The following is a 26979-nucleotide window of genomic DNA, read 5'->3' as shown; positions in this document are numbered from 1 at the left end:
TTTACCATACTATGACGTATTACCATACTGTAAACACACATACATCAACCCGTAATGATGTATTTACCATACTATGACGTGTTACCATACTGTAAACACACATACATCAACCGGTAATGATGTATTTACCATACTATGACGTGTTACCATACTGTAGACACACATACATCAACCCGTATTGATGTATTTACCATACTATGACGTATTACCATACTGTAGGCACACATACATCAACCCGTAATGATGTATTTACTATGACGTATTACCATACTGTAGACACACATATATCAACCCGTAATGATGTATTTACCATGACGTATTACCATACTGTAGACACACATACATCAACCCGTAATGATGTATTTACCATACTATGACGTATTACCATACTGTAGACACACATACATCAACCCGTAATGATGTATTTACCATACTATAACGTATTACCATACTGTAGACACACATACATCAACCCGTAATGAAGTATTTACCATACTATGACGTATTACCATACTTTAGAAACCCATACATCAACCCGTAATGATGTATTTACCATGAATGACGTATTACCATACTGTAAACACTCATACATCAACCCGTAATGATGTATTTACCATACTATGACGTGTTACCATACTGTACACACACATACATCAACCCGTAATTATGTATTTACCATACTATGACGTATTACCATACTGTAGACACACATACATAAACCCGTAATGATGTATTTACCATACTATGACGTATTACCATACTGTAGACACACATACATCAACCCGTAATGATGTATTTACCATACTATAACGTATTACCATACTGTAGAAACACTTACATCAACCCGTAATGATGTATTTACCATACTATGACGTATTACCATACTGTAGACACCCATAGAACAACCCGTAATGATGTATTTACCATACTATGACGTATTACATTACTGTAGACCCCCATACATCAACCCGTAATGATGTATTTACCATGAATGAAGTAATACCATACTGTAGGCACACATACATCTACCCGTAATGATGTATTTACCATACTATGACGTATTACCATACTGTAGACACACATACATCAACCCGTAATGATGTATTTACTATGAATGACGTATTACCATTACTTTAGGCAAACATACATCAACCCGTAATGATGTATTTACCATGAATGACGTATTACCCTACTGTAGACACACATAGATCAACCCGTAATGATGTATATACCAAATGACGGCATTGCCATACTGTAGACACCCATACAACAACCCGTAATGATGTATTTACCAAATGATGGCATTGCCATACTGTAGACACACATACATCAACCCGTAATGATGTATTTACTATGAAGTATTACCATACTGTAGACACACATACATCAATCCGTAATGATGTATTTACTATGACGTATTACCATACTGTAGACACACATAGAAAAACCCGAAATGATGTATTTACCATACTATGACGTATTACCATACTGTACACACACATACATCAACCCGTAATGATGTATTTATCATACTATGACGTATTACCATACTGTAGACACCCATAGAACAACCCGTAATGATGTATTTACCATACTATGACGTATTATCATACTGTAGACAACCATACATCAACCCGTAATGATGCATTTACCATGACGTATTACCATACTGTAGACACCCATACATCAACCCGTAATGATGTATTTACCATGACGTATTACCATATTGTAGACACCCATAGAACAACCCGTAATGATGTATTTACCACAGTATGGCATTGCCATACTGTAGACCCCAATAGAACAACCCGTAATGATGTATTTACCAAATGATGGCATTGCCATACTGTAGACACCCATAGATCAACCCGTAATGATGTATTTACCATGAATGACGTATTACCATACTATAGACACCCATAGATCAACCCGTAATGATGTATTTACCATGAATGACGTATCACCATACTGTAGACACCCATACATCAACCCGTAATGATGTATTTAGCATGAACGACGAATTACCATACTGTAGACACCCATAGAACAACCCGTAATGATGTATTTACCATGAATGACGTATTACCATACTATAGACACCCATAGAACAACCCGTAATGATGTATTTACCATGAATGACGTATTACCATACTGTAGACACACATACATCAACCCGTAATGATGTATTTACCATGAATGACGTATTACCATACTGTAGACACCCATAGAACAACCCGTAATGATGTATTTACCATGAATGACGTATTACCATACTGTGGACACCCATAGAACAACCCGCAATGATGTATTTACCATGAATAACGTATTACCATACTATAGACACCCATAGAACGACACGTAATGATGTATTTACCATGAATGACGTATTACCATACTGTAGACAACCATACATCAACCCGTAATGATGTATTTACCATGAATGACGTATTACCATACTGTAGACACCCATAAATCAACCCGTAATGATGTATTTACCATGACGTATTACCATACTGTAGACACCCATACATCAACCCGTATAGATGTATTTACCATGACGTATTACCATACTGTACACACCCATACATCAACCCGTAATGATGTATTTACAATAACGTATTACAATACTGTTGACACCCATACATCAACCCGTAATGATGTATTTACCATGACGTATTACCATACTGTAGACACCCATAGAACAACCCGTAATGATGTATTTACCATACTATGACGTATTACCATACTGTAGACACACATACATCAACCCGTAATGATGTATTTACCATACTATGACGTATTACCATACTGTAGACACCCATACATCAACCCGTAATGATGTATTTACCATGAATGACGTATTACCATACTGTAAACACACATACATCAACCCGTAATGATGTATTTACCATACTATGACGTGTTACCATACTGTAGACACACATACATCAACCCGTAATGATGTATTTACCATACTATGACGTATTACCATACTGTAGACACACATACATCAACCCGTAATGATGTATTTACTATGACGTATTACCATACTGTAGACACACATATATCAACCCGTAATGATGTATTTACTATGACGTATTACCATACTGTAGACACACATAGAACAACCCGTAATGATGTATTTACCATACTATGACGTATTACCATACTTTAGACACACATACATCAACCCGTAATGATGTATTTACCATACTATGACGTATTACCATACTGTAGACACCCATACATCAACCCGTAATGATGTATTTACCATACTATGACGTATTACCATACTGTAGACACACAGAAATCAACCCGTAATGATGTATTTACCATACTATAACGTATTACCATACTGTAGACTTACATACATCAACCCGTAATGATGTATTTACCATGAATCACGTATTACCATACTGTAGAAACCCATACATCAACCCGTAATGATGTATTTACCATACTATGACGTATTACCATACTGTAAACACACATACATCAACCCGTAATGATGTATTTACCATACTATGACGTGTTACCATACTGTAAACACACATACATCAACCGTTAATGATGTATTTACCATACTATGACGTGTTACCATACTGTAGACACACATACATCAACCCGTAATTATGTATTTACCATACTATGACGTATTACCATACTGTAGGCACACATACATCAACCCGTAATGATGTATTTACTATGACGTATTACCATACTGTAGACACACATATATCAACCCGTAATGATGTATTTACCATGACGTACTACCATACTGTAGACACACATACATCAACCCGTAATGATGTATTTACCATACTATGACGTATTACCATACTGTAGACACACATACATCAACCCGTAATGATGTATTTACCATACTATAACGTATTACCATACTGTAGACACACATACATCAACCCGTAATGATGTATTTACCATACTATGACGTATTACCATACTTTAGAAACCCATACATCAACCCGTAATGATGTATTTACCATGAATGACGTATTACCATACTGTAAACACTCATACATCAACCCGTAATGATGTATTTACCATACTATGACGTGTTACCATACTGTACACACACATACATCAACCCGTAATTATGTATTTACCATACTATGACGTATTACCATACTGTAGACACACATACATAAACCCGTAATGATGTATTTACCATACTATGACGTATTACCATACTGTAGACACACATACATCAACCCGTAATGATGTATTTACCATACTATAACGTATTACCATACTGTAGAAACACATACATCAACCCGTAATGATGTATTTACCATACTATGACGTATTACCATACTGTAGACACCCATAGAACAACCCGTAATGATGTATTTACCATACTATGACGTATTACATTACTGTAGACCCCCATACATCAACCCGTAATGATGTATTTACCATGAATGAAGTAATACCATACTGTAGGCACACATACATCTACCCGTAATGATGTATCTACCATACTATGACGTATTACCATACTGTAGACACACATACATCAACCCGTAATGATGTATTTACTATGAATGACGTATTACCATTACTTTAGGCACACATACATCAACCCGTAATGATGTATTTACCATGAATGACGTATTACCCTACTGTAGACACACATAGATCAACCCGTAATGATGTATATACCAAATGACGGCATTGCCATACTGTAGACACCCATACAACAACCCGTAATGATGTATTTACCAAATGATGGCATTGCCATACTGTAGACACACATACATCAACCCGTAATGATGTATTTACCATGAAGTATTACCATACTGTAGACACACATACATCAATCCGTAATGATGTATTTACTATGACGTATTACCATACTGTAGACACACATAGAAAAACCCGTAATGATGTATTTACCATACTATGACGTATTACCATACTGTACACACCATACATCAACCCGTAATGATGTATTTATCATACTATGACGTATTACCATACTGTAGACACCCATAGAACAACCCGTAATGATGTATTTACCATACTATGACGTATTCTCATACTGTAGACAACCATACATCAACCCGTAATGATGTATTTACCATGACGTATTACCATACTGTAGACACCCATACATCAACCCGTAATGATGTATTTACCATGACGTATTACCATACTGTAGACACCCATATATCAACCCGTAATGATGTATTTACCATGACGTATTACCATACTGTAGACACCCATATATCAACCCGTAATGATGTATTTACCATGACGTATTACCATACTGTAGACACCCATACATCAACCCGTAATGATGTATTTACCATGACGTATTACCATACTGTAGACACCCATAGAACAACCCGTAATGATGTATTTACCACAGTATGGCATTGCCATACTGTAGACACCAATAGAACAACCCGTAATGATGTATTTACCAAATGATGGCATTGCCATACTGTAGACACCCATAGATCAACCCGTAATGATGTATTTACCATGAATGACGTATTACCATACTGTAGACACCCATAGATCAACCCGTAATGATGTATTTACCATGAATGACGTATTACCATACTGTAGACACCCATACATCAACCCGTAATGATGTATTTACCATGAACGACGAATTACCATACTGTAGACACCCACAGAACAACCCGTAATGATGTATTTACCAAGAATGACGTATTACCATACTATAGACACCCATAGAACAACCAGTAATGATGTATTTACCATGAATGACGTATTACCATACTGTAGACACCCATAGAACAACCCGTAAGGATATATTTACCATAAATGATGTATTACCATACTATAGACACCCATAGAACAACCCGTAATAATGTATTTACCATACTATGACGTATTACCATACTGTAGACACCCATACATCAACCCGTAATGATGTATTTACCATACTATGACGTATTACCATACTGTAGACACCCATAGAACAACCCGTAATGATGTATTTACCATACTATGACGTATTACCATACTGTAGACACACATAGAACAACCCGTAATGATGTATTTACCATGAATGACGTATTACCATACTGTAGAAACACATACATCAACCCGTAATGATGTATTTACCATACTATGACGTATTACCATACTGTAGACACCCATAGAACAACCCGTAATGATGTATTTACCATGAATGACGTATTACCATACTGTGGACACCCATAGAACAACCCGTAATGATGTATTTACCATGAATGACGTATTACCATACTATAGACACCCATAGAACGACACGTAATGATGTATTACCATGAATGACGTATTACCATACTGTAGACAACCATACATCAACCCGTAATGATGTATTTACCATGAATGACGTATTACCATACTGTAGACACCCATACATCAACCCGTAATGATGTATTTACCATGACGTATTACCATACTGTAGACACCCATACATCAACCCGTATAGATGTATTTACCATGACGTATTACCATACTGTACACACCCATACATCAACCCGTAATGATGTATTTACCATAACGTATTACAATACTGTAGACACCCATACATCAACCCGTAATGATGTATTTACCATGACGTATTACCATACTGTAGACACCCATAGAACAACCCGTAATGATTGGTATTACCATACTATGAACGTATTACCATACTGTAGACAACCATACCATCAACCCGTAATGATGTATTTACATGAATGACGTATTACCATACTGTAGACACCCATACATCAACCGTAATGATGTATTTACCATGACGTATTACCATACTGTAGACACCCATACATCAACCCGTATAGATGTATTTACCATGACGTATTACCATACTGTACAACACCCATACATCAACCCGTAATGATGTATTACCATAACGTATTACAATACTGTAGACACCCATACATCAACCGTAATGATGTATTTTACGACGTATTACCATACTGTAGACACCCATAGAACAACCCGTTAATGATGTATTTACTATATGAGTATTACCATACTGTAGACACACATTACATCAACCGTAATGATGTATTTACCATGAATAACGTAATTACCATACTGTAGGACACCCATAGAACAACCGTAATGATGTATTTACCATATATGACGTATTACATACTGTAGACACCCAAGAATCAACCCGTAATGATTTATTTACCATACTATGACGTATTACCATACTGTAGACACCCATAGAACGACCCGTAATGATGTTATTTACATACTATGACGTATAACATACTGTATGACACCATAGAACAAACCCGTAATGATGTATTTACCATGACGTATTACATACTGTAGACCCACACATACATTCAACCCGTAATGATGTATTTACCATACATGACGTATTACACAACTATACTGGTAGACACCACATAAGAACAACACGTACTGATTTATCTTGACCATACTAGACAAAATGACGTATTACTATACTGTAGACAACACATACCATACCCGTATGATGTATTTTTTACTATGAATGACGTATTACCAATACTGTAGACACTCATACATCAACCAGTAATACACAACGAGGTAATGTATTTCAATGGCCAATGACATACATACATCAAATGACGTATCATTATTACCATACTGTAGACACCCATAGAACCCAACCCGTATGATGTCTTTACCATGAATGACGTATTACCATACTGTGGAAACAATCCATCAATCACCGGAAATGATGTATTTACTATGACCCATGACGTAGTTCATACGTAGACACATAGAACGACACGTAATATGTATTTACCATGATGACGTATGTACCATACTGTAGGACAACTATACATCAACCCGTAATGAGTATTTACCATACTATGAGTAGTTACCATACTGTAGACACCCATACATCAACCCGTAATGATTGTATTACCAATATGATTATGACGATTACCCATACTTTAGTACATCAACCCGTAAATGATGTTATTTACATGGAGTATTACCATACTGTAGATACGATCAACGTAATAAGGTATTTACCATGACGATTAACATCCTGTAGACACCATATATCAACCCGTGCAATGAGGTATTACCTAGGATCACGCTATTACCATACTAGACAATAGACAATACCCCGTAATGATGTTATTTACCACCATACAAAATAAAGACATAAAGACGTATTTACAATGATGAGGATATCATTAGACACACATACAAACGTATGAGTATTACCAAATGAATTGACCCTTAACAATAGTAGAACAACCGTATAACCCATATGTACAACACCGTATGATGGATACATACTGCGTAGAAACCCATTCAACCCGTAATGATGTTTACCATGACGTATTACCATACATGTAGACACCCATACATCAACCCCAATGATGTATTTACAATTACTAGGCCGTATATACCCACACTGTAGACACATAATGCATCAAACAGTAATATGTATTGACATCGACGTATTACCATACACTGTAGGACACCATACACAACCCGTACTGTGTATTTACATGACGTCATTACCAACTATTAGAAACACATAGAACTGTATGACCCGGAATGATGTATTTCCATGACTATGACGATATACCCATACTGTAGAAACCATACGTCAACCCGTAAGATGATTATTAATATTGTGTTACCATGGAATGACGTATTACAATAGTAGATACCCATAGCAAACCGTATGATATTTTCCATAACGTATTACATACTGTAGACAGCACATATCATCAAACCGTAATGATGTATTTACCAGAAGTGATTCCCATACTGTTACACCCAACATCAACCGTAATGAATGGATTTACCATGAACGACGCGATGACAAACACCCAATGTCATATAGACCCCCATAGATCAACCCGTATGGTTTATTTTACCATACAAGAGTATTACCATACTGTAGACACCCATAGAACGACCCGTTAATGATGTATTTATCATACTATGAAGTATTACCCATACTGTAGCACCATAGAACAACCTCGTAATATGTATTACCATACATGACGTATACCAGCCTGTAGACACCATAGAACGACCCGTATGATGATACCATACTCTGACGTATTGAACCATTTACTGTAGACAACCATACATCAACCCGTAATGATGTATTTACCATGAATGACGTATTACCATACTGTAGACACCATACATCAACCTGCAATGATGTATTTACCATACTATGACGTATTACCATACTGTAGACACATATACATCAACCCGTAATGATGTATTTACCATGACGTATTACCATACTGTAGACACACATACATCAAACCGTATGACGTATTACCATACTGTAGAACCACACATACATCAACCCGTAATCATGTATTTACTATGAATGACGTATTACCATACTGTAGACACACATACAACAACCCGTAATGATGTATTTACCAAATGTTGGCATTGCCATACTGTAGACACATATACATCGACCCGTAATGATGTATTTACTATGAAGTATTACCATACTGTAAACACACATACATCAACCCGTAATGATGCATTTACCATGACGTATTACCATACTGTAGACACCCATAGAACGACCCGTAATGATGTATTTACCATACTATGACTTATTACCATACTGTAGACAGCCATAGAACAACCCGTAATGATGTATTTACCAAATGATGGCATTGCCATACTGTAGACACCCATAGATCAACCCGTAATGATGTATTTACCATGAATGACGTATTACCATACTGTAGACACCCTAACATCAACCCATAATGATGTATTTACCATGAATGACGTATTACCATACTGTAGACACCCATACATCAACCCGTAATGATGTATTTACCATACTATGACGTATTACCATACTGTAGACACATATACATCAACCCGTAATGATGTATTTACCATGACGTATTACCATACTGTAGACACACATACATCAACTTGTAATGATGTATTTACCATGACGTACTACCATACTGTAGACACACATACATTAACCCGTAATGATGTATTTACCATGAATGACGTATTACCATACTGTAGACACCCATACATCAACCCCTAATGATGTATTTACCATGACGTATTACCATACTGTAGACACCCATATATCAACCCGTAATGATGTATTTACCATGACGTATTACCATACTGTAGACACCCATATATCAACCCGTAATGATGTATTTACCATGACGTATTACCATACTGTAGACACCCATATATCAACCCATAATGATGTATTTACCATGAATGACGTATTACCATACTGTAGACACCCATACATCAACCCGTAATGATGTATTTACCATGAATGAAGTAATACCATACTGTAGGCACACATACATCTACCCGTAATGATGTATTTACCATGACGTATTAACATACTGTACACACCCATACATCAACCCGTAATGATGTATTTACCATGAATGACGTATTACCATACTGTAGACACCCATACATCAACCCGTAATGATGTATTTACCATGAATGAAGTAATACCATACTGTAGGCACACATACATCTACCCGTAATGATGTATTTACCATGAATGACGTATTACCATACTGTAGACACGCATACATCAACCTGCAATGATGTATTTACCCTACTATGACGTATTACCATACTGTAGACACATATACATCAACCCGTAATGATGTATTTACCATGACGTATTACCATACTGTAGACACACATACATCAACACGTAATGATGTATTTACCATACTATGACGTATTACCATACTGTAGACACATATACATCAACCCGTAATGATGTATTTACCATACTATGACGTATTATCATACTGTAGACACACATACATCAACCTGTAATGATGTATTTACCATGAATGACGTATTACCATACTGTAGACACACTTACATCAACCTGTAATGATGTATTTACCATGAATGACGTATTACCATACTGTAGACACATATACATCAACCCGTAATGATGTATTTACCATACTATGATGTATTACCATACTGTAGACACACATACATCAACCCGTAATGATGTATTTACCATATTTTTGGTTTCACCATTTTTCCCTTCGATCATTTCATTTTTTGTTTGTTTTTTTTGTTTTGTTGTTTTTCCTTCCTTTGTTTTTCCTATCTTTTTCTCCTTGCTTACTTACTTTTTTTTCCATTTCTTTTCCTTCTTTCTTTCTTTCGTTCTTTCTTTCTTTCTTTTTTTCTTACTTTCTTTCCTTTTTTCAATTACTTCTTCTCAGATTTACTGACTTGTAATCGTAACTTTTTCGACTTTTAAGATTTCAGTGTAAAATGCGAAAACTATAGAAAGAAACGATAAAATTTCGTCCGGCGTTTTTAACAAACTAAAGATAGACCTCACGTTACCTTTGGTAAACTCTGTTGCTATTTTTCCGCGTTCTTGTTGCACTTTATTTCTCGAAACGAAGCGCAGTTGAACAGTGATCTTTTCTTCGTCTCTTGATCTTCTCATTTGAAGTCTTCACTAACTGCATATTGTTACGTCATGATTGTTAACCACGCAATGGATTCGATCGCGCGCGCACGACGCTCGTCTGTCTCCGAGTCGATCCGAACCAAGGTGAACGTTCACGGAGACGTAAAAAAAAACGAAGACCAGCCGAGCGGCTTCCGATGAATCCAAATGCTTATGCGAAATTCACTGCCCCTCTAGGAAACTAAAACTACCCAGTTAAAAGACTTGTATAGGATTAATAATGAATTAATCTATCAAGAAAATAAACCATTTTCGCGAATGTGCGCAACTTTTTTTGCCGATATCGATTCTTTCGTTTTTGAAACTGATTTGAATTATATTTTTAAAATTACTCATTAGCAGTATCCTCTTTGAGAATTGGGAGAATGGGAAAACAACAAAAAAAAGAAATGAGAAGTAAAGAAGTAGTAGTTTACAATGGGATTCAACAATAAAACGTTTATTGAAAATTCTAATAACTGTAATACACAAGTCATATATGATAAGTAACTGATAGATCCCACACCAGGATACAGCACAAATACAGTCACTGCACATTACATCACATCCTTAGTAGTTTATTATAGTCATGTGAAACTCACTGTAATGAATTACCAGTACATATAACCTAATGAATATTATTTTTTCTTATGCCAGTAATATGGAGTCGTAGTGTTTGTGCTTATATGTCTGCTGGAAAATGAGTTTTTTGGATCTCTCTCTAGTCTATTATTACGTAAAGTTTAATAAACGAGCAGGAGTGTTTTATCAGGTTTAAAACCATGAGGTGTAGTCGATGGTTTAAGATCTGATAAAACACGATCTGCAAGTTTATTGAACGACTTCAAAAACTCATGAATAATTAATGAGCATTTAGGGTCCTTATTCTTGACATGCTCTTGTACTCTTTTGGTCCTTTATAAATATTTCAAAATCTTTATATAAAGATATCCATGTTAATCTGTTATCAGGTATCAAGATCCATGCACGTGATGGATTTGAAGGACCTGATAGGTCTAAATGCTCATTAATTACTTTTCATGAATTTTTGAAAATTATTTTAACAGCAAAAATAGGTTTGTGTGTGTTTTAAGTGTAATTCAAGCTGTATCTTTCAAAGCAGCAAGTAGATTCTCCTAACACAACAAAGATCTTGTAGAACACCATTTTACATGTACAAAAAGAAAAAAATGTCAGGAATGACATTGTATGAAAAGGTTATGATAATGTAAGATGTGTGTCATCATGATTTCATTGGTTCCTGCTGCTGTTCCACTTTATGTCCTTGCTTCTCTAATTCAGCCCTGATAGAGTTAAGAAAAATGCAAATAATATGAGTTAAATGTAGGTAGAAATAAGCAAAAAGTAAAACAAATATCAAATAAAAGAAAAAATATTTAAACTCTTGTTGTAAGAGGAGCAAGATTGAGTCAGTGATTTCTAGCTTTCAGGGTCCATGCTAGGCATCCACTTAAGAGTTAATGAGTATTCAAGAAGTATGCAAGGAGATTCTTCAGCCGTAAGCATGGTTTACAGTAAACAGTGTTTACTGGCCGAACATGATACCAAGCTCGAAACAAATTCCCCTTCCCCAACAGACTTGGGTTTGTTGCCAATCAGAACGCAGTATGTAACGTGACCCGCTCACGCTTTACAACGGCCATTTGAACACAGAAGAAATCAAATATTCGACTTTAAGCCAGGATTTTTCTGGAAATATTTGGCGTGGTGGCATTCAGAATACATGTTATGATAGAGAAATTATCGTTCCTTTGACATGTTGCATTTTTATTGTGGTTCAAGGGGAGAGAGAGAGATTTTTTTTGGATTTCCTAGCGTGATGTAGTCGATATTGGGTGCTAAGTCTCCAGCCTTCCCATTATTTAGGTAGAGAAGAGTGGATTTTGAATAAACCCACTTAACGGCCTCAAATCGCGCTGAAACTTCGCAGAAGACTGAACAAAGTAAAAGCAACGACTGCAACAAGTTTTGAAGCAAATTGTTGAGTGAAACATTTTATTTTCATGACCTTAATCATAACTCCCATACATTCCCTTATAAACCATACACAGGAACCTCGTTTGGGCTGCCTGTGGTTGAACAATAAATGACTTGATGTCAACTATTTTGACTAAATTCACTATAGTCAGTGTTACCTTAGTTGGTTAGAGAAATCATCTTCAACTGTGTCATCATCCCAGTTATCTTCCCATACATGGATATCTTCCTGATCTTCATCTTGTTCAGTCCATTCTATAAAATACAAAAGGTGATCAAGTTGGCAATGGATCATGATAGAACACTGCTAGCCAAAACAGGATTGTTAAAAAGCTCCGTCAAAAACGATGAAGAGAATCCCAATGTTAATAACATATTTTCTTAACTAATAAGCATATCTAACATTTATACCAAAGTTAAAGACAAGCTTGCACTTTCCAGACAAAACCAGTGAACAAAGAATCAAATAAAACTGGATTGAAAGGTAGTGTACCACATGATCAGAGAGATTATAAAAAAGAAGGGAAAAAATCTACTAAGTTTATTCTGGTATCTACTATATTCCTAAGAACAAGGAGCATTTTCTTCTTTCCCAAAAGACGAATGATTTCAACTCAAAATGCTGTCGATTAACAAAAGGCTTTACAAACAGAAATAAACATTCAAAGATGAAAAGCTATTGTATAAGTAATAAAATTGTATGTTTTAGGAACGTTTTTAGCAGTACCTTCAGCAGGGAATTCTTCAAATTCGTCGTCTTCTTCAAACAATCCAACCTCGTTTTTCTTCTGCTGAGCCGCCATCTTGATATCTTCTCCACTTGAAATGTATGACCGCTGACCACTGACTCAGCAAAAACATTCTGTGTTGGGATCCCTGTGTGATTGCTTCAGATTTTTACTTGATGATTGTACGGGGATTGTACGGGTTTGTTTAATTCCCGTTTGTGTAACCATATCACAAAATAAGTCCAATGAAAACATTGTTCTTGCTTCACTTGATACAAATATTAAAAAGTTGATGCGTCCAGTTTCGTACCCAGAGCACACTTGTTTTCTAAACCTTCTTTCCAGTTATCAAAGACCGTATTGGCTTCAAAACTTATTTCCCCCCCGCATATTTTAAGCATATCATTGTCTTAACACAATCTAGAAAAGATTACTTAACACTACAAAAGTCCTTCAGGAGCGGTAATTTTATTTTTTAATGTTCTATAGTAAAGTATTTCTTCAACATCAAAATATACTTTAGATAACTATACAATTTTTTTAGAGCGATGGTACTTAATCCGTGAAATAAAAACAAAATAGGCACTAAATTGCGACTATTAGTTAATAACTATTTTGTTTTTATTTCACGGATTAAGTACCATCGCTTCTATTTATTTGATTTCTTCAACATCAAAATATACTTTAAATAGCTAATTTTATTTATTTATTTGATCAGCGCAAACTTGAATAGCGTCGTAAAACTAAACATGGGGAAGATTGCATAAGACACTCTAGTTGAGCAATAGCATCGCACTTAATCATCAAAGTCGTCAGCGAAGTAGTCAGGGACCTGGGACCAAGCCTTAGGTTTTTCTTCTTCATTTGTTTTCTTCGTTAACCTGGAAGAAGAAGAAATGATGTAAGAAAAATATTCTTACTTCACTGCAAATTTTAGTTCAACAAACCATCATGAATCGAAAATCATGAACCTGGGTACGTAGTTTGATCAGAGTTATTAACTCTGATCAAAACATCATTAACTATTAACTCTAACCAAACTAATATTAACAGAGTTATTAACTGTGGTTGTATGGAAGCGCCATTCCTTGCGCATTTGTTCTTAAAGTTAGCCTTTTGCTAAGTGCTTTTTGATTGCGCAAGATAAAACTCTATCTGAATGCGATGTAAGCAGAATCAAATCATTGAAGGCACCCAGAACTTGAAATTATAAAATACGTAGTAAAGCAAATGGTCGCGCACGCATCAACGCTTCAATATTCGAATGATGTATTGATGTATGCTTTGCTTCTCACCTGGTTTTACTGGCTAGATCAGACGGTAGATACGGGACAGGGGTTGGAGCAGGTGGATTTACCAGTCGATTGACTTGCGCAGATAAGGTTGACGGAGGCACCTTCGATTCTCTGCAAAAAGATAACAAAATTAAACAATAAACAAGACATTTCTTCCAATAAGTGTTTGTAAGCCGAGTTAAGACATTTCTTGTTGGATCGCGAGGGGACATTACTGTAAGGTGTCAAGGCAAACGACACGACCAAAGTACGGAATTGACGTCATTTATTTCTTTCATATCGTACGTTTTTCACTCTTTAGTAAAACTTATTTTGTATTTAGACCCGTTACATACTTTGTGGCAGTGATGACGGTGTTACGCTTTGGCTCGGAGTAGTAACTTATACTTGAACAGTTGTAATGGACAGCCAGCTCGTGGATGATGCGACGCTGGTTTGATTTCATTGGAGGAAAAGAATGTGACTTCTGACCAGACTGTGACTAGGGATAAAATAAAGATAAACAAGTGGTCACAATGAAGAGATAAAATGTCGATCGAGTCAAAAGATTGAATGAATGTGTAAATAAGAAAGTGCGATGGATGGATGGACGAATGGATGAATGGATGGATGGGATGGATGGATGGGATGGATGGGATGGATGGGATGGATGGGATGGATGGATGGATGGATGGATGGATGGATGGATGGATGGATGGATGGATGGATGGATGGATGGATGGATGGATGGATGGATGGATGGATGGATGGATGGATGGATGGATGGACGAATGGATGGATTGATGGTTGGATGGATGGATCGACAGCTTATAAAAGTACATATAAATAATACCTTTTTAGCGATATCAATTATATTCTCAAAAGCTTCTTCCACTGACTGTATGAAGGCTATGTTGCTTCTAAAATCAGTAAAATTCAAGAATTAAGATCTCTTGTTCTACAAAAAATGCTGCATTGCTCCTCTAACTGCAACTTGGCTGCCATATGAAACCCCTTTCATTCAAGCTGCAATCACTGGTTTTCAGAAGATTGCCAAAAATTCTTCGTAATTTGGTATTCAACGAGAAAAATAATTGATAGAAAATAATACATACTTAGCTTCGTTTACTAGGAAAGACGAGTACAGCATGCGGGGTACGTTTAGAGCTGCTTCGGTACTTTCATCAATATGAAGGGCTTCAGCAAAACGTCTGCAAACAAAAATCATTGCCATCATCAACGTCTAACATCATTCATCACAATTATCATCACATCTACCATATTTGTGAATATTTTGGATATCAACTTAACAATACTGTAGCTGTTATTACAGTTGAGCTCGCAATGATTTTTTTTTGTTTAAGAATCATACAAGTGAGGCTATTGGGTCGATACAGTGCTTGTTGTCTCATTTGCATGCTTCTGCTTATATGCTATTTATAACAGAATCATCATCATCAATGCCATTTATAAGCTCGTCGCAAGTCGACCTCTCTTTCCTCGCACAGGAGATTCTTATTCAAGCGACAGAGTTGCGCGCCAGCACCAGATATTCAGAGGACAGAAGATTTTAGATGTCATTTGTCAACATTAGTAGAACACATAATACCTATATTACTTTGCCTAAATATACCAACCTGTTTCTTTCTTGCACCGCACATTCTTCGTTACAATCAATGCTAGAAAATATGTATCATATATAGATGATATACAAATTTTGAAGATAACGAAAGTATATAGAAGAACTAGAGTGGGGTTGCACATTTTTTTTTAAACATAAATACTAGCGTGCAAATCATTTTGTGATGCATTGTTTGATACTTTAAACAAATTTGGATTATGAAAAATGCATCAACTCACTGTTTTGTAGCTTTGTCATCGAGCATCATGAGTCTAGCAATATCCACGGTTTGTCCTTGCTGCACTTCTTTCATCTTGTTGGCCAAGGTTTCTGTTGTCAAGCTAATAGAAAAAGTGTCATTCAGTTAGAATGGGGGATCAAGAAAACTAAATATATGTTACTGCTACAATATCAGCAGGGTCCAATCAATGTTAAGCAAGTCTGCCCTCTCCTCCCACATATTGTGTCCCACCTTCTTTTCCTTCCCCCTTCTCTACTTGTTTTCCTTTTCCCTTCTCAAGCACTTCTTCCTCTGTCTCCTCCTCCACTCTCCTCTTACTCCTCCCTCCCTCTCTCCACCTTCCTCTACATTCTCCTTCTTTCTCGCTCCTTCCTAACTTTTCCTTTTCCCTTCTCAACCACTTCTTCCTCTATCTCCTCCTCTTCCTTCCCTTTCCTCCTCCTTCCCTCTCCTCCTCTCCCTCTTCTTACTCCTCCCTTCTTCCCTCTACCTTCCTCGCCATACTCCTTCTTTCTCTCTCCTTCCTCTACCTCTTCCTTTTCCCTCCTCAACCACTTTTTCCTCTATCTCCCCCTCCTCCTCCCCTCTCCTTCTCTCCCTCTTCTTACTCCTCCCTGCCTCCCTCCAACTTCATCTCCATTCTCCTGCATACATATTTGTTATTTACCGTTGGTAGAACTGAGCCAAGGCAGATTTGTCTCCACCTTGAAGACAAGGAACCATTTCTGATCTTCTGCCGCATTTACAGGAGACTTTTACCTGAAACAATGACATCCAGAGAAATGAGAGAGGAAAGAAAACATATAAAGCATAGAAAGTGTTTACAAGTGAGTTAAAGCATATGGTGCCTCAGTTGCTTCCTTCAGAATTTATCCAATTGTTTATATTCATCCATTCATCCACTTATATTTGGTCCATCCATTAATCCATGTTTTTTCATGTAACCCTCCATACACCCAACCCTCCAACCACTATAGTTTTCTGATACAGCTTCAAACAAGTGATTAACTTGTACCTTTACTTTACAGGGCAGTACTGGACAAGGTGTTCCCTTATGGCAAGGTGCCCCACATATGTGACCACATTCTTTACGTGGTTCGTTGCATGGTTGGGTACATGGCTCTTGATCATTAACACATGGGGGCTGAAAAATATCAAAGAGAAAGGAAAGTAAAAATACAGAAAAAAAAAGGAAACCTTTCTTGCAAAAACAAGAAAAATGTTTTGTGAAACAGAAAACCGAAAATGGAAAGAAACAGAAGATATAATTAAAAAGAGTATATAGATTACCTAAAAGAGTTTATTAACATAATCATTGATAGAATTTTTGGATGAGGTTATATAATTTTACCTTGTGGCACAGATTGATGCATTTGTGTCCACATGGAAGAATAGAGCCACATCGTTTACCACACGACACGTCTGTCACATGACATTGTACGTTCAATCGCAGCTAAAAATAGCAATATGACATTAATGTTTCTGAGTACGGCATGGTGAAAGCTTTAAAAAGCTCAATAAATAATAATTTAGATCAATTTTATTGTAAATATACAAAAATATTTTATAAATATGTATTGCACTATGACAAAACTCCCTACCGTAACCCCCTAGGGGAAATGTAAGAAGGGAGAGTTACGGGAAAAAACCACGAGGAGATAGAAAAGATAAGCGATCAGTTGTCTAAGCTGTGATTCTAAGTTTGATTTATGAGAAATATATACATAATTTACTCCATCTGAATCCCCTACAGATTTTGTAAGTATTCAATCGTTAATACTTTGATTTTATAGAAATGTTTAAGACAAATTTTCACATATTTTGTAATCGTTATAATTTTCAGTTGACACTCACCTACCTAACTTGACCTTAAGCCAAGTTCACATCGTCCAGAAAATTAAAGGTTTTTGACAACGGAGTAACAGTGTAGTTTGTAAATCAAGTAGCGCCCCAACACGAGGGAGTGAAACAAGATAACTTTAATATACTTGCAAAGTGCTTTAGAACTTTAGGAAAAGGTGCTATATAAAATCATCATCATCATCATCATCATCATTATTATTATTATTATTATTAATAGATGCTGTTCCCTGCCTCCAGCCCTTACCCTTGCTACTTACTTCATGGTTGCCACTACACATTTTCTTGGTTAATACAGTACAAGGAGGGCAGACCTCTTCATTATGACATAAATGATTGACTGCAAAATGGAAAGGGATAATAATTACAAATTATTTGTAATTCTAGATTATCCAACTATTGGAAGAATTATATTTTAGGAGTGATGTTCCTGATGCATTTTTACAGCAAATACTAGGTATGTTTAACATCTCTAAATAGTAATATCATAATAATCAGTCTGTGAGACATGCCTCCAACCAATGTATGTGCTTATAGGTCATGGCAAAGGTCTAAACATTAAATTGAGAGGGAGTTATCTTTTATATTATAGCAAAGATAGCACTACCTTCTACTCCAATATTTTAAGAAAATGCCCGGCGTATTGTTCCAGCCTGTCATTCTTCACGACAGATTCAGGTACATGTACCCAATCAAGCAAACTGGGGTCAGTTTAGTAATTACAAATATCGACCAATCAAAATTCATCATGTAAATATTAAACAAATATACACATACCTTGGTGTGAGCATGGATGCTGTCTAGAGCAAGGCTTGGTACAGTCAGGTGGTGGGGTCCCACATGGTATGGGTGGGAAGAGTACTGTAGCACCACAGTGACAAGAAAGTTCCTCAAAACCTCAAAGAGATCAGAAAAATATCAAAGCTTGGCAATGGAGAATGATACCATTCATTATATAATAACTCTTATGAATCTTGCTTTGTAAACTAATTGGTTGGGGGCCCATGCTTTAGGAGAGCACTCAGCATGCAAGAAAGTTTTTAGTTGCGTCATTCCTACTCAAAATTATAAAGGTTATTGTAATTTGTATTTTGCAAAAGAAATAAAAAACTTGCTTGAGCACTAGTGTGCTGTGTGGAGTTATAATATAAAGCACTTTGGGATTGGTAGAACACTTTAGGAGTGTCTAGAAGCACTCTTTATCCGCTACAGGTCTGTGTTCTACCAACCCCCTGTGTGCTTTATAACTGCACACATCATGGGCGACCATTTTCTATTTCTACAATATATTATGTGTACTTACTTGTCATGAAGCATGGAGGACAGTAACCCCTGTGACAAGGTTCATCACAGGTATGGATGCCACAGCGAAGCTTCTTGCCACAGATTAGCTCACATTTGTGGTCCTTATTCTGCAACCAAAATGTTAAATATACTAATAATGTACAGTAGGGATAAATCTGAGCCTCTGAGTCTCAAATCTTCCTGTAAAGGTGGCCCTTAAATAATCTAATTTGAGGATTCAAAACTTGACAGGTTTTTGAGCTACCATAGCATCCCAATGAGCACCATGACCACTACATTTCATTATTACTAGCTCAAAGACTACATATTTGCCAATTTTTAGAAAAAATTATTGACAAAATATTTGCAAGATCACATTACCTATATAACATTATGTAAATCATTACTCTTATTAAATAAAAACTAGTCTTACCACACAACATTTCTGGTTACACCTGTGGCGTCCACATTGCCTCTTCTTGTTGCAACGTTGATCACACAAATAATCTGTACAATGATTGTGCAGACATTTTAGAAATATTTTTCAAGAGTGATGTCTTTGATTTTAAAATTGTGGGTTAATTTTCATATTTGCAACAAATTTTCAAGGACTGTTTACATGCAGACTTCAGTTCAGTCTTGTGACAATGTGACAGCAATAAAATACCTTCAGTAGTTCTTTCACAGCACTTGATTATCTATAATAATAAAGTTAAAAACATTTATCTAACATTAAAAATCAAGAACATTTTAGCTGGCTAATGATGGACAAGTGTTGAAACCACAACCAAAGCTGTAAGAGAATGTGCAGCACACATAACCCATATATATAACCCCTTAGTCCAGATATCGCCCCTGTCTTGAATGTGCACAGTGTGCTGCTGCCCCCCCATAAAAACTCCAGCGTCTTTACTCAATCATGTTAGCTATAATGAAACCAGTAAAATAGGTGATTATGTACATTATGATCAGCCTGTTGGCCAATCATCAGTCCAAGCAACACCAACACTTCACCAACACTCACTTAATTTAACTCCATATCATGAAGTTGGAAAGATTTACAAAAGATTTACACCTAATTTTTCAAATCAACTTACCTTTGTAGCAGCCCCACACCTACAAACTACTACAGATACACCATCGCAAGGACCACAATTACCATGGTGACATGGTTCTTTACAGCGATGCTCTGATGATGAATTAGATTTATCGCCTGTGGATATAAAATGATTTCATTTTTCAAAATATAATTATGGGGGGAATATCTCCCAGAGCTTAAAATAACAGCAGATCATTGGACAATGTTGGGCCAAAATTGGAAATTGTCCAGTCAAATCTTTACCTTTCCACTCATTTTGAGCAGCAACATTGAGCCACAGGTGACTGACGGCCATTATTTTAAGCCCTGTTACTCATACCCTATACTACCCACTTCCCTCTGAATCCCCACTTTGCAAACATGCATTTTCCTCACCTTCCTTGGGACTACAAGGCAGGATTTTTCCACATGTTTTTTCACAAGTTGGTACTGGATCTAAGCATGACTCTCTCTGCCCATCTGTTCCCAGTAGCTGTGAAAGAGTTGTCTTGCCACATGGACATGTAACGATCAGCTCAGGTTTGAGTTTACATGGAGCACAGTCACCCTTGTGGCAGACTGCATCACAGGTATGGTTACCACAGTCTAGTGTCCTAGGATACATGATTTAAAAAGATCCTTTAGATACAAATTCCCTTATACAAATTATAAGAAATACAATTATTAAGAAAAAGAAATGTGGGATTGGAGGGAATGAGATTGGGGTGAGATTGGAGGGGTGAAGGGGTGGGATTGGAGGGATGGCAATTGAGGGGTGGGATTGGAGGGGTGGGATTGAAGGGATGGGATTGGAGGGATGGGATTGGAGGGGTGGGATTGGAGGGGTGGGATTGCAGGGATGGGATTGAAGGGGTGAGATTGGAGGGATGGGATTGGAGGGATGGGATTGGAGGGGTGGGACTGAAGGAGTGGGATTGGAGGGGTGGGATTGGAGGGGTGGGATCGGAGGAGTGGGATTGAAGGGGTGGGATTGGAGGAAAGGGATTAAAGGGGTGGGATTGGAGGGGTGGGATTGGAGGGGTGGGATTGGAGGGGTGGGATTGAAGGGGTGGGGAAGGGAAGGATGACTAAGAAACATCATACAATATGAATACCGATAAGACTTGCTTATCCTTATGGCATACTTATAAAATAAACTTAGCTTCTTTACTTAGGTTTACCTATTGCAGGTATTTTCACATGAGAAGCAACCATTTTTGCCATCAACAATATCTATGTCACCTAAAATTAAGATCAAAAACAATTTTCTATAACATAGTGTACATAATTTATGAACTATCAACATTTTACAGTGCAGGCTCTACACAAAATGGGAGCTCTTCAACTTTTTCTGTGATTGTTGATGATATATCTAAGCTGTTTATTGCGTAGTATCAGATCTCTAGAGGCCTTCCTTGCTTCCTCTCGATTGGTTTAATCAAGTTTGACTCAACATGGATTGCTTTGTTTTCATTCTACATTGCTGTCTTTCTTACCTGAGCCACATAAGGCCTGCCTTTTGGTAGCTCCACAGTAGCAAACTAAATAGTTGGAAAAGTTAATAAAATGAATAGTTAAAAAAATATTAAAGTTATTAATGGTCAAAATTAAAGTATTGATTAGAAACTAACCTTGCTCCTCAGAAACATCACATAAATCACAAGGACCTGTTAATTTAATAAAGACTTTCATGAATATGAAAATTATTTCATGAAGAGCATCATATTAGATAGCATTACCCAGACTATATTGGATATATCCTAGCCTGTCATGTTCTAGAGCTTGGACTAAGATACTAGTATAGGATCCTGGCAAGGGTTTTCACCATGGTATTAAATTTAAAGACTTGAGAAACTCATGAATAATATATGAACCATTGGTTAGAGTGACCATACTTTTTACATCACAAGCATGTACAGCACAGTACAGCATTCGGATGTTATGACAGGTGGTATGGTCGTAATATAGTGCATTGTAACCTATTTAACTGAATAATGACACCTACCTGAATGGCAAATTTTCTCACATGTATGTACGCCACAATTTAAAGGCTTCCTACAAACTGATTTGCACTTGATAACAATTTTTTGACCACACCTTGATTGTTGACTGAAAAAAAAATTTATCAAGTATTTAGAACCACTATTCATAATACTAAACTACTATTAAATAACATTACTGTACAGCCACACTATCCAGAACCACTTGAAGAAAGTTAACCAATTATGACATCAAAACAAAGGAATCAAACTTTAACCAACCAGGATCAAGCAACAAAGCATTGATATGTGACAAAAACACTTAAAGTCGTACTGCATTACATGTACCTTTCTTTTCCACATTCACATGACTTGGATACCATCACAGGACAGCTTGGGCAAGGGCCTGGGTGACACAATCTATAATATGATAAAAATAGAAAATATTATTCATATTCATGTATGCATTCTTTAGGTAGTTGACGATAGCTAGCATTTCATTATAATCTTCATAATTGTTTTTATTTCAATACTTGAATTCCCACACTTGTCAACAGATTAAACAGCATATGAATTCCATAATACAAGTAACAAAGTCAGTCTTACTGATTGCAAAGGTGTGGACAGTCAGCTGCATCACGCTTCTTTTTACATAACTCTCCACAGCCTAGTTAAAGAAATGAAATGAAATTACTGGAACAATTTACACCTGCAATCATAACAGTTAATTAAAATAATCTACTTCAATCTACAGTTGTTAATCTTAGGGTTGCCAATCCCACCCCATTAATACCAACGCAAGAATCAAACCCCTCCAATCCCACCCCTTCAATCCCATCCCTCCAATCTCACCCCACCAATCCCACACCTCCAATCCCAACCTTCCAATCCAACCCCTCCAATCCCACCCCTCCAATCCCAACCCTCCAATCCCACCCCTCCAATCCCACCCCTCCAATCCCAACCCTCAAATCCCAACCCTCCAATCCCAACCCTCCAATCTCACCCCACCAATCCCACCCCTTCAATCCCATCCCTCCAATCCCACCCCTCCAATCCCACTCCTCCAATCCCACCCCTCCAATCCCACCCCTCCAATCCCACCCCTCCAATCTCACCCCACCAATCCCACCTCAATTCCACCCCTCCCATCCCACCCCTCCAATCTCATCCCTCCAATTAAGTATGTATATACTTACTATGTGGTGTTATTCCATCCCTGACATTCCATGGAGGATCTAATGATTTGCCTGAAAGGAAATCAATTATTCAATAACTAGTTTCAATAGCTTGGTCATACACTTAATTGAAATATGGCAACCAACTTGAATAACTATTGTTCTGGACTGACTAGCCTCATGTTCACATGGAAACAGAAAAGCATTTTCATATTATATGAGAGGCTAGTCAGTCACTAGTCAGTGTAGAACAATATAGTTATTCAAATTGGTTGCCATATTTTGATTCAGCGTATACCTCGTTGCTGGCTCAATTTTACTAGTCACATTGACTGGCAATTAAATGACTTACCACAAAAACATCTGTAAACATTGGGGACTGACTGGCTAATGTTTTGACATGCAGGACATCTCCAGCCACCATCCTCCCCTAAACAAATAATAATAATAATAATAATAATAATAACAATAATAATGGGGTTTTTATATGGCGCATTTCACATGGTCTCCATGTGCTTTACAATTATGACCAATGGAAGACTTTTCGGGCTGCATAGTAAGGCGCTAGTAGCAGCCGTGCAGCTTACAATCATGAGTGATTTGTTAGTACATTAGAGTTATGCCTCCAAATTGGAATAGGCTATTGAACCGGGAGACAATCCCCTAATTAGGATATTGTGCTAGATTATGGTATGCACAATACCTTCTATAACTGCCATAGGAGACCTTGCCCATTTCCTGGCACATTTCAAGTGGAAGACGTGGTAACAATTATCACAGCTCCATACTGCAGCACTACAGTATATCTTATCACAACATACCATACACTCATAACTTTCATTTTGTAACTGTTCAGTTAACATTCCAGCTTGTTCTGAATGGCTTGCATCAATAACATTAGAATTTCCAATAATCTGTCGATTTCTGTACCCTTTGAAGGGATATCTTTGTCTTTTATTATTCCTAGGTTTTGATTTTTCATCCTCGTCTGTTACAGTGACCGAATGGTTTTCAAATTGCTCTTGGTTTTGGGGTTGATACCCTTGATAAAAATTCTGATTGACATTTCCATAATCCTGATATTGGGAACAATAAACTGCATTATTAAACTCCATTCCATAAGGTTGAAAATAAGCATCATAAGGTACAGGTAAATGTACACCATAGACTCCACCATATGGAAAACCTTGTTGATAGTAATAATCCTGAGGATAATAATGAGTTCCAGAAAACTGATTATCATATGAATAATCATGACGATTTTCCTGTTTTTCTCTTCTTCCAACATATTTTCCATTCACAACATTAACATTTGTTCCTATTTCTATCACGTTTTCGTCTGCACTGACAATGGAATCTTTCTTGTCAAGTTCTTGATGTTTATCCCTCTCCTCCCTTGATGACAATTTTCCACTCCTCTGCCTACCCCTCCAAGAATCAGAATTCTTGGTCTCTGATCTAAAATTTGGATTTTTGTTCCTTGGCATTCTTGATCTTTGCTTTGATTTTTCATTTTCACTTGACTTGTAGCTTAGTACTTGAACACCCTGGCTAGGTTGTTCTTGCTCTTCACTCTTAATACTCTCTTTGCCCACAAATTTCTTATCTTTTCGTTTTATAAATTTTTGACTTTTGTTCCTTCCTTCATCCCTTGGCTTGTCCTTAACATCTACAGCAACATTTCTTTCACCTGAAGAACTATCTTCTTTTTTTGACATTCTTTTGTTTAACCAACTGATTACATCCTTGTTTCCTTCAGTTTCATTGTCGTCTAAAGTCTTCTGACTGTCAATAGAATCACCTTTAGAGGCACATTGTTGCTCCCTTTTTGAGTCTTTAGTCTTTCCTTGGAATTCTTTTCTCTGTCTTGAGGTATAAGGCCTTCTTTGATTGCTTTTGGTTTTTATGAGATTCTTCTCTTTCTCAGAAGTTTCATCGCTTTTCTCAGAATTTCTAGCACCATTCCTTTCTGTCTCGTCTTGTTCAGAAGGTGGTTCTCCAGCAGGACCCTCTGCTTCCATTCCTTTATCTCTATAACGAATTAACAGACATCTCATTGACTTTTATTCATTTCAGATAAACATATTAATTTACGTTATATATATGTACGTATGACACTTTTCTATATATTGATACGAATTTCAAAAAAGGTTCGTAAGTCATATTATCGTAATAAGCAGATAATATAGATAAGTTGTAGTGCTTGGGAACGAGGTTATAAGCACTAACCCAGTATTTTTGAAGGCGTTATCAGCTAGAAAA

The 26979-nt window shown here is 36.7% G+C and overlaps 2 protein-coding genes across 2 annotated transcripts; both read right to left on the bottom strand.

Annotated features, from left to right (window-relative positions):
• Positions 1-11920: 11920 nt before the first annotated feature.
• Positions 11921-14295, bottom strand: LOC116286432 (26S proteasome complex subunit SEM1). The gene is made up of 3 exons (XM_031692946.1): positions 14202-14295; positions 13633-13729; positions 11921-12780 (listed from the first exon to the last, which is right to left on the bottom strand). Exons 1-3 carry the CDS (start codon positions 14275-14277, stop codon positions 12720-12722), a joined length of 234 nt encoding a protein of 77 aa, XP_031548806.1. The 5' UTR covers positions 14278-14295; the 3' UTR covers positions 11921-12719.
• A 590-nt stretch (positions 14296-14885) lies between these two features.
• Positions 14886-26967, bottom strand: LOC116286431 (transcriptional repressor NF-X1). Its single transcript, XM_031692945.2, has 27 exons — positions 26947-26967; positions 25421-26748; positions 25070-25147; positions 24739-24789; positions 24146-24206; positions 23888-23959; positions 23566-23669; positions 23192-23227; positions 23057-23101; positions 22742-22802; positions 21957-22174; positions 21580-21695; positions 21150-21180; positions 20916-20989; positions 20502-20610; positions 19976-20095; positions 19459-19538; positions 18690-18791; positions 18354-18482; positions 18006-18097; positions 17337-17438; positions 17114-17155; positions 16592-16687; positions 16330-16396; positions 15833-15978; positions 15498-15608; positions 14886-15083 (listed from the first exon to the last, which is right to left on the bottom strand). The coding sequence occupies exons 2-27, from the start codon at positions 26736-26738 to the stop codon at positions 14999-15001; spliced, it is 3546 nt and encodes a 1181-aa protein (XP_031548805.1). The 5' UTR covers positions 26739-26748; positions 26947-26967; the 3' UTR covers positions 14886-14998.
• Between the last annotated feature and the right edge of the window lie 12 nt (positions 26968-26979).

This window comes from Actinia tenebrosa, unplaced genomic scaffold, assembly GCF_029948245.1.
Source record: "Actinia tenebrosa isolate PJP-AT-01 unplaced genomic scaffold, QUT_ActTen_1.0 PGA_scaffold6__47_contigs__length_16458017, whole genome shotgun sequence".
NCBI lineage: Eukaryota > Metazoa > Cnidaria > Anthozoa > Actiniaria > Actiniidae > Actinia > Actinia tenebrosa.
This window is presented reverse-complemented; position numbering and strand designations above follow the sequence as displayed.